At 38.8% G+C, this 10,026-nt stretch overlaps 1 gene segment (V, D, J or C); it reads right to left on the bottom strand.

The window, feature by feature from the left end:
• Positions 1-1,635: 1,635 nt before the first annotated feature.
• On the bottom strand, positions 1,636-2,125 carry LOC134612705 (Ig heavy chain V region XIG14-like). The segment is given in 2 exon segments: positions 1,636-1,991; positions 2,074-2,125. Coding segments are annotated over 2 exon segments (372 nt in total).
• Positions 2,126-10,026: the final 7,901 nt, after the last annotated feature.

The following is a 10,026-nucleotide window of genomic DNA, read 5'->3' as shown; positions in this document are numbered from 1 at the left end:
CAGCAGGTGTCCCAGGGGTCTTGTTGTCACCTTTCGGGGACCCTTGGTGTTGTATGTGGCTGGGTGGAGGAAGAGACCTTCAATGACATCAGTGAGGACAAGGAACGGGACATGGCTAGCTTGGTATCCAACCTTGGATATGGGGAGTTTGCGGTTGTGCAAATGGACTGTTTGCGGTTGTTTGCGGTGCGTTAAACGGGGAGTTTGGTCTGCCAATGTGAAGCAGGCGTAACCCTTACACTACCTGATCGATACAACATCATACCTGATGTTTTAAAGCACGTTATTGCAAACAATTTAGGAATGTTGGGTAATTTATGCCCTTTATGGATTAAAACCAGACTGCATCAACTGTGTAATTTTCCATGGGAGTTTTGCCATGGATCCCCCTACGGCATGCCACAGTCCAGGTGTTAGTCCCCTTGAAACAACTTTTCCATCACTATTGTGGCCAGAAAGAGTCCCTGTGGGTTTTAAAATTTGCTTGCCCATTGAAGTCTATGGCGGTTCGCCCGGTTCGCGAACATTTGCAGAAACTCGCGTTCGCCGTTCGCAAACGGAAAATTTTATGTTTGTGACATCTCTAAACAGAACGTGTGATCCACCTATTGTATGTAATATATATATTTACTTGGTGTGGAAACATGCAAAGAACTTGTTTTCTACACAACGGAAGCTCAAAGATTTCTGTGATAGTCAAGCAAGACTCTCTGATATATATATTTAGATTAGTTATCATGATAATTTCTCCTTTGAGATGGGTCAAAACAATGATCATTCATATACTTTTGTCATCAATATACATTAAACTATCAACCATTTTATCTTAGGAATACCCTTCCTTCATCACCATCTAGACATAATACAGATTACTATTTTCATCAATAATAGTATTAAACTTTTTATAGAATTTGTATGAAACATACCAAACATTATATTCTCATGGACATTTTGCTAATAACTCTCGGTTCATATGAAAGAATGGCTGTGTTTTCTTTAAATCTTTTTTTACATTATAATTTAAGGGTAACTCCCATATAACTGGTTCCAAATGTGCAGTTTTAATGCCATTTCAAGAGATACATCCTTGGTGCAAAACCAATTGCCGGGATTTTTAAAGTGACCATGTAATCTTTATCATTTGTTTATTCCACAATGCTAGTACATATGTATTAATATGTTGTGTGTGTCTTTAAAAACTGAGATATTTGAAAAGAGACAGTCCTGTTTGATTATCACAGAAATCTTTGAGCTCCCATTCTGTAGAAAACAAGTTCTTTGTTTGCATGTTTCCACACCTAGCAAATATTGATATTTCTGCATCTAATTCCAAAATCTATTGCTATCCAAGCATGACTTAATGTGTGAAATTATATTTTGGAACAGAGAATTTATTTAGAAACATGATTATTTATATTTAGTTATGTCATATGTTCACAGTTTATCCACAAATATCCTAACATTAATTCTATTATGATGTATTTGTGGAAGATTTTGACAAGAGACACTAAAATCACTTTGGTTTTCCAAAATCAAGATATCTATTAACAGTAATTTAATGATATGTTTGAAAAAGACATTAAAAGCATGCAATATAAAAGTGTCAGAGTTGTGGTTTTCTGTTTCTCTGTTCTGTATTATGACAAGGGATGGATATTGTTACACTTCCTTATTCACTTCTTCCTCTGTGTCTCTCGCACAGTAATACATTCCTGAATCTTTCACTTCCATCTCATTCATTTGGTAGTAGACCTTTTTTTGTGCATTGTCTTTAGTGAGTGAGACTCTGTTTTTCATTGAATCAGCAATAACTGTGCTTCCACCACTCCACATAGCTCCAACCCACTCTAGACCCTTCCCAGGAGCTTGTCTGACCCAGTGAATACCATAACTGCTTAACTCAAATCCAGAGACTGTACAGGTCAGTTTGAGTTGTTCTGTAGGTCTCACTGTTCCTGGACCTGACTCCTGTAATGTCTGAGAGAGGACACCTGAAAAACAGTGGTAATATATATCAGGAGAAGTAATTTGCCATGATACTATAAATCAACTATAATGAAATTCTTAACTTACAGAGTGGGGAAAATAAAAGTAATAAAAAAGCCGTATCCATGTTTGCACAGGATGAGCTGCATTCGGTTGAAAAACTGCTAAGGGGCCAGCCATTTTATGTATCTGAGACGAATAGGGCATTTGCATATTGTGTTCAAGCACAGTTTATAATGCTGTTTTTAACATGTGTGCAATAAAATACATTTCCTCAGTTAGCTGCATACAAACATAATAATAATAAATATAGATGTTCATACTAAAAATTACAATAAGCATAACATTATAATTTTAACACAATTGGATGTTTGTAAGATATGTATTGTTATAAAGCAATGTGCTATAACATGCTTTCATTGCAATGAACCTCTGACAAAACTAGTGTGACAAAGTTATAATAAAGTGAAATTTACTAACGTACAGAATTCATGTGTTATAAAAAGAAGAATTAAACAGACATGTATCGTTACATAGAAATCTCAGTGCTGCCGCTATTTACAAGAAAGTGTTGTACTTTTTGTGTAAAAAAGGTGTAAATGCTATACCTAGAGAAACCGTAAGTAAGTTAAATAGGGATAGAGAAAGGACTTTGTATAAAGCAGTCAGAACTTTGTAGAACTTGCAATATCATTAAATATGCAATAAGAAAAAAAAGTAAAAATATGACATAAAATAATGTCTGTCTGTCTATCTGTCTATGTTTTAATCTATCTTACCAATATATATGAATTTTAGCAATGTCTGTCATTGCTCAATTATTCACATTGCTCAATTATTCACATTGACTTCTAAAATAACTATGCCAAATCTACAAATCTCACAGACATAGTCCCTCGTCTCCTCAGCCCAGCTCATTTACTCCTTCCACTGTTCGATTCTTCCACACATCCCTTTTACTAGCTTGTTTGAGCATCTTATCAGTCTCCCCTTCCCTCTGCCATGCTGTTATTCCTATTGTAGGTCTATACTGCTTAATCATAGATTGTAAGCTAGTTTGAGCAGGGCCTTCTTCACCTTTTGTCTCTGTAATATTTTGTATGTTAATTACTTTTTTATCAAATATCCCCATTTTATTAATGTAATGTGATACAGAAAATGCTGGCACTGTATAAATACTACCACTACTACCACACAATAAAAATAACAAGAAGGAAAAGGATGTCTGGAAAATGTATTGCTACAAACAAGAAACAAGATACATTTACATAACAATTGTAAACACAATTAATCAGATTTCACTGCCTACCTCAATTGCTAGGAAAATGTAATAATATGTTGGATATCTGTAGGGAAATGCTTAAACTGGAACACTTTTATCATATAAAATTATTGCATTTAGAGAATAGTACTACATTTTGAAGAGCAAAATATGATGTTTGGTTATAGAGGCACCTAGTGGTCAAAACAAATGTACATATATAAGTCACTATATGACAATGTGTTTAGGTTTATGACTGTCTTGGTCCAGATAAAGCTGTAGACTCTTACCCTGTACAAATGTACACAAGACAATAAGCATCCTAGAAAAACATAGAACTGGTAACACCAGTTTTGATAATCTCTCTCTAAATCCCCCTCACCCCCCAAAACATAATGAACAAAAATTCAGGACTAACAGATTTCTTGTTCCTAGTTTAAAAATATTACAGACCCACTGTTCCTGTCTCCAATATCCCAGCTACCAAACCACCATTATCATGAGTATCCTCAATTTTATGTACCCTATTTAATGTTCTCCCTCATTATGGAGGAAGGTAAACAGTGAGGGCTGTTGAATTTTAAGATGGTGGAATGCCAGACTCTAACCATGGACTCATGACTCAGGAGTAGCTGTACTGCAGGAAGCTGTTCCTTCTAACAGCCGTGGGAACAGCCCCTCTAGTACGGGTGGGGTTGAGAGGGTAAGGAAGTCTAGACAGGTTGTGGTGGTAGGGGACTCTATTATTAAGAGAGTAGATAGGGTAATCTGCCACTCTGATTGACTCAACCGGACAGTTTGCTGTCTCCCGGGTGCTCGGGTCCGGCATGTTGCCGACAGAGTGGAGGGATTATTGGGAGGGGCTGGGGATGACCCAGCTGTCATGGTCCATATTGGTACCAATGACAAAGTCAGAGGAAAATGGAAGGTCCTAAAGAGTGAGTTCAGGGATCTAGGAAGTAAGCTAAAGAAAAGGACCTCCAAGGTAATATTTTCAGAAATATTACCTGTGCCGCGCGCTACAGCAGAAAGGCAGCGGGAGATTAGAGAGGTCAATGCGTGGCTGAAGTCTTGGTGCAGGAAAGAGGGTTTTGGGTTTTTAGAGCACTGGGCCGATTTTGCGCTTGGGTACAACCTGTATAGTCGTGATGGATTGCACCTAAACGGAAGAGGGTCTGCTGTGCTGGGGGATAGGATGGCTAGAAGGTTGGAGGAGATTTTAAACTAGTAGTAGGGGGGGAGGCTCAAAGCAATCTAGATAGGATAGAAATGAGATGGGCCTTAGCTCAGAACAATGGGGGTGGAGATGGGGGAGGGGGACGCTCAGAACAGAGGAGGTATGTAATATTGATTCACAAAAAGTACAAATGACTCATGGTAATATAAAATGTATGCTTACTAATGCAAGGAGCCTATATAACAAAATGGGGGAGCTAGAGGCAATAGCATACACTAAACAATACGATATAATAGGCATAACAGAAACATGGTGGGATGAGACACATGACTGGGCAGTTAACTTAAATGGGTACACATTATTTAGGAGGGATAGGAAAAACAAGAAGGGTGGTGGGGTATGTTTGTATGTCAGCCATGAGTTCAAGTCAAATCTTAGGCATGTGGAGTGTGACGAGGAAAATGTGGAAGCTTTATGGGTAGATATCTGCTTGGGGCAAACAAAGGGAAATACGTTATTGGTTGGGATATGTTATAAACCACCAAATGTAAATATTAATGAGGAAGAACTGCTGTTAGAGCAAATTGGTGAAGCTGAAAATTGGGGGAACACATTAATTATTGGAGATTTTAATTACCCGGACATAAATTGGGATAGAGGGACTAGTACTTCAGCTAGGGGAATCCGTTTTTTAAATGTGTTAAATGACACCTTTATGTCACAACTGGTACAAGGACCAACTAGAATGGATGCTTGTCTGGATCTCGTTATAACAAACAATGTTAATCTTTTAACCAACATTCAAGTAGGGGAGCATTTGGGAAATAGTGATCACAATATGGTAACTTTTGAAATAAACTCAAAAAAGCAAAAGCGTGTGGGGTATATTAAAACGTATAATTTTAAAAAAGCCAATTTTAATAAGATTAGGGCAGCTCTACAACATATCGACTGGCATAAACGCCTTAGTGATAAAAACACTGAGGAAAAATGGAAACTATTCAAACAAATATTAGAAAGGTACATTTCACAGTATGTACCATTTGGTAATAAATATAAAAGAAACAAATTAAAACCAATGTGGCTTAGTAGAGAAGTAAAACAAGAGATTAAAAATAAGAAAAGGGCTTTTAAAGCATTTAAATCGGACCAATCAGATGCATCCTATATAAGGAAGCCAATAATACTTGCAAAAAGGCAATTAAAGTGGCTAAACTAGAAAATGAGAAATTGATAGCCAAAGAATGCAAAACCAACCCCAAACATTTTTTCAAGTACATTAATTCTAAAAAAACAAAAAATGAAAGTGTAGGTACACTGAAAACAGAGATGGGTCTGTTAGTCAATGAAGACCAGGAAAAGGCAGACATTTTAAATAACTATTTTTCTTCGGTATATATTAATGAGGATTCTATGGCAAGAGATATGCATATGATTGCTGCAACAAACTTGCAGATAACTTGTGATTGGATAACTCGAGACAAGGTGCTACAGCTATTAAAGAAAATTAATGTAAATAAAGCTCCGGGGCCTGACGGTATCCACCCACGAGTACTTAAGGAGCTAAGTGGGGAAATAAGTGAACCTCTGTATTTAATTTTTCAAGATTCTTTTGTTTCAGGTATTGTACCGGAGGATTGGAGGAAGGCAGATGTTGTTCCTATATTTAAAAAGGGTTCAAAATCCTTGCCTGGAAATAATAGACCTGTGAGCTTAACTTCTGTGACTGGGAAATTATTTGAACGGCTATTAAGGGATAATATTCAGGAATTCATTGGGAAGAACTGTGTTATTAGCAATAATCAGCATGGTTTTATGAAACATAGGTCATGTCAAACTAACCTAATTGCATTCTACGAAGAATATATGAATATTCTTGTTCTTGGGTAGAACATTGGCTTAAAGATAGGGTACAGCGAGTTGTCATAAATGGTACATTTTCAAGCTGGACAAAAGTGGTAAGTGGTGTCCCTCAGGGTTCTGTTTTGGGACCGCTTCTATTTAACATATTTATAAATGATCTTGAAATGGGCATTGAAAGCCATGTATCAGTGTTTGCAGATGACACAAAACTTTGTAAAGTAATAAAATGTGAGCAGGATATTGCCTTGCTGCAGAGGGATTTGGATAGATTGGGGGACAGGGCACTAAAATGGCAGATGAAATTTAACGTAGAAAAATGCAAAGTTATGCACTTCGGGGTTAAGAATGCACAAGCAATTTACACCCTAAATGGTAGTGAACTAGGGATAACCACACACGAGAAGGATTTGGGAATTGTTATAGACCACAAATTAGGTAGCAATATGCAATGTCAATCTGTCGTAGCTAAGGCCAGTAAGGTTTTGTCATGTATAAATAGAGGCTTAAATTCTCGAGATGAAAATATAATTTTGCCTCTTTATAAATCGCTGGTAAGACCACACCTTGAATATGCTGTGCAATTTTGGGCACCTGTTCTAATGAAGGATATCATGGCACTAGAAAAAGTGCAGAGACGAGCTACAAAATTGATAAAAGGAATGGAGCATTTTAGTTATGAAGAAAGGTTAAAAAATTTAAATCTCTTCAGTTTGGAAAAACGGCGCCTTAGATATGATAACATTATACAAATATATTCGGGGCCAGTACAAACCATTATCTGGAAATCTATTCATAAACAGGGCTATACATAGGACAGGAGGTCACACATTTAGGCTTGAAGAAAGGAGATTTCATCTAAGGCAAAGAAAAGGTTTTTTTACAGTAAGAACAATAAGGATATGGAATTCATTGCCGGAAGAGGTGGTTTTGTCAGAGTCTATACAGATGTTTAAATTGCAATTGGATAAATACTTGCAAAAACATAACATACAGGGATACAATTTCTAATTAGTGGGCTAATAGCTGCTTGATCCAAGGAGACATCTGACTGCTATTTTGGGGTCAAGAAGGAATTTTTTCCTAGTTTGTTACAAAATTGGAAGCGCTTCAGACTGGGTATTTTGCCTTCTTTTGGATCAACAGCAAAAACATATGTGAGGAAGGCTGAACTTGATGGACACAAGTCTCTTTTCAGCTATGTAACTATGTAACTATGCAACTATGTAACTATATGCACTATTAAAATTTCTGTAAAAAAACAAAACAAACGTATGTAATTTAACCCTTTGAGCCACATAAATATGACCAGCAAAGAAATGAGAAATGTACTTTGCACATCCCTGGCACCGAAATGGTTAGAACATTTTATATTTTATTCACTGTGCAGGAATCTGCATAGATTAATGATGAGGTACACTATTCCAGCTCTAGTAAAAATAAAAAAAATTGAATATCAGATCAAACCAACCAATCAAACCAATCAAACATGAATACATTTTCCCTAACCTTAAATATAATATTATTGACTGAACTGAAATGAAAATTCTTTCCATGCATATCTTTATTATGTGCTAACAAGAATAAGGGGGGACCTAATGTCCTCCCCCCTGGCCCCCACCCCTGATCGGTGGGTGGGGGCCTAAACAAGAATAAGGGGGGACCAATTGTCCTCCCCACCGGCCCCCACCCCTGAGTGGCGGTGGGGGCCCTAAATAAAAATTGGGGGGGGACCTAATGTCCTCCTCCATGGCCCCCACCCCTGAGCGGTGGGTGGGGGCCCTTAACAAGAATAAGTGGGGGGACATCTAATGTCGTCCCCCCTGACCCCCACCCCTGAGCGATGGGTGGGGGCCCTAAATACAAATGGGGGGACCTAATGTCCTCCCCCTGGCCCCCACCCCTGAGCGTTGGGTGGGGGCCCTAAACAAGAATAAGGGGGGACCTAATGTCCTCCCCCCTGGCCCCCACCCCTGATCGGTGGGTGGGGGCCTAAACAAGAATAAGGGGGGACCTATTGTCCTCCCCCTGGCCCCCACCCCTGAACAAGAATAAGGGGGGGGACCTAATGTCCTCCCCACTGGCCCCCACCCCTGAGCGGTGGGTGGGGGCCCTAAATGAAAATTTACCCCCCCAGGTGACTAGGGGTCCCCAAACCCCTAGTCACCCATTCCCCCCAAAAAATAAACTCCTTCCTACCCCCCTTACCCTAAAAATAATGAGGGGGACCATTTAACTAAGTACCTTTAAAAATACACTTACCATTCAATGTTTTCTTTCTTCTAAAATCTTCTTTCAGCCCCAAAAAAGGCCAAATAAAAATCCATAATAACCGACACAAAAAAAAAACCACAACGCAAAAAAAAAATTATCCATCTTCACCCGGCGAGGGCTCCACTCAGACTGAGCTCTGCAGGGCTCTGCATAAAGCCTTCCCCCGCCCTGCAATTAGGCTCAGAGCACTCTAATTGGTGGGTTTAAGCCATCCAATCAGAATGCTCTGACAGGTAAATGAAGAGACTGACAGGTAAGTCTCTACATTTACCTGTCACAGCACTCTGATTGGTTGGTTTGAAATCCACCAATCAGAGTGTTCTGTGTCATTTTACACAGCGTGGGAAAATTCTGTGGAATTTTCCCACGCTGTGTAATTTGACTCCTAACTCTCTGATTGGTTACTTAATCCACCAATCAGAGTGTTTTGAGTCAAATTACACAGCATGGGAAAATTCCACAGAACTTTAGGGACACCACCCACCGCTCAGGTCCTCCCCCCTTTTTTTTACTTTAGGGCCCCCACCCGCTCAGGTGCTCACAGACTGCTCACTGTTTAATAGACATGCCCCTACTCGCGGTATAGTGAGTAGGGGCATCATTTACTAATACTAAGTAATTTTTACTTAGTATTAGTAAATTTGGCTGAAAGGCCAATTTTGGTCTTTTAGCCTTTTAGTCGATAGCTCCCTAATACCGTGGGAATTAGGGAGTTATCTACTTATTAATTACTGTCATTACACTGCCTGGCTTAGTAACTTACATTTTATATGAATGTTTGTTAGTTGATTGTTGTAAATGTTGCAAATGCTTACAGCTGAATCCTGTCTATGTTTGTATACTTATTATTTGAAATTATATACAGTGTAACATTCTTCTTCTTTCACTGGGTAAGTATATTCATACTTAGGCAATACTGTGCTTCGGAACTTCGGCACTTTGACACCTCAGAACTTCGGCACTTCAGCACTACTACACTTCGGAAATTCGGTAATTTCGGCGCTTCGGGACTTCAGCAATTCGGCACTTCGGCAATTCAACTATTCGGACATTCGAAAGCACCCGAATGTCCGAATTATCTGAAATTCGGCCGAATTTTTATTCGGACCGAAATGAATTGCACATGTCTAGTATATAGTGATCATGATTTTTAGCGATATCTAATATTTTTAAGGTGGTCCCAGTGCCACCACTCATATCTGGTGTCACAATAGCTTGCATTTTACAAAAAAACTATTTTGACTGTAATATAATAGCAGTCAGTTTCCTTCACACGTGTGCGTTTCAGGGCCTGCCAGGGCACAGTGTCACACCAGTGCAACTCATATCTGGTGTAACAGTAGTGTACATTTAAAAAAAAAAATACAGGGGGCTTGTTGTCACCTTTCGGGGACCCTTGGTGTTGTACGTGGCTGGATGGAGGAAGAGACCTTCAATGACATCAGTGAGGACAAGGAACGGGACATGG

This window comes from Pelobates fuscus, chromosome 5, assembly GCF_036172605.1.
Source record: "Pelobates fuscus isolate aPelFus1 chromosome 5, aPelFus1.pri, whole genome shotgun sequence".
Lineage (NCBI taxonomy): Eukaryota > Metazoa > Chordata > Amphibia > Anura > Pelobatidae > Pelobates > Pelobates fuscus.
Note: the sequence above shows the minus strand (reverse complement) of the source record. Positions and strands in the feature narration are given on the sequence as shown.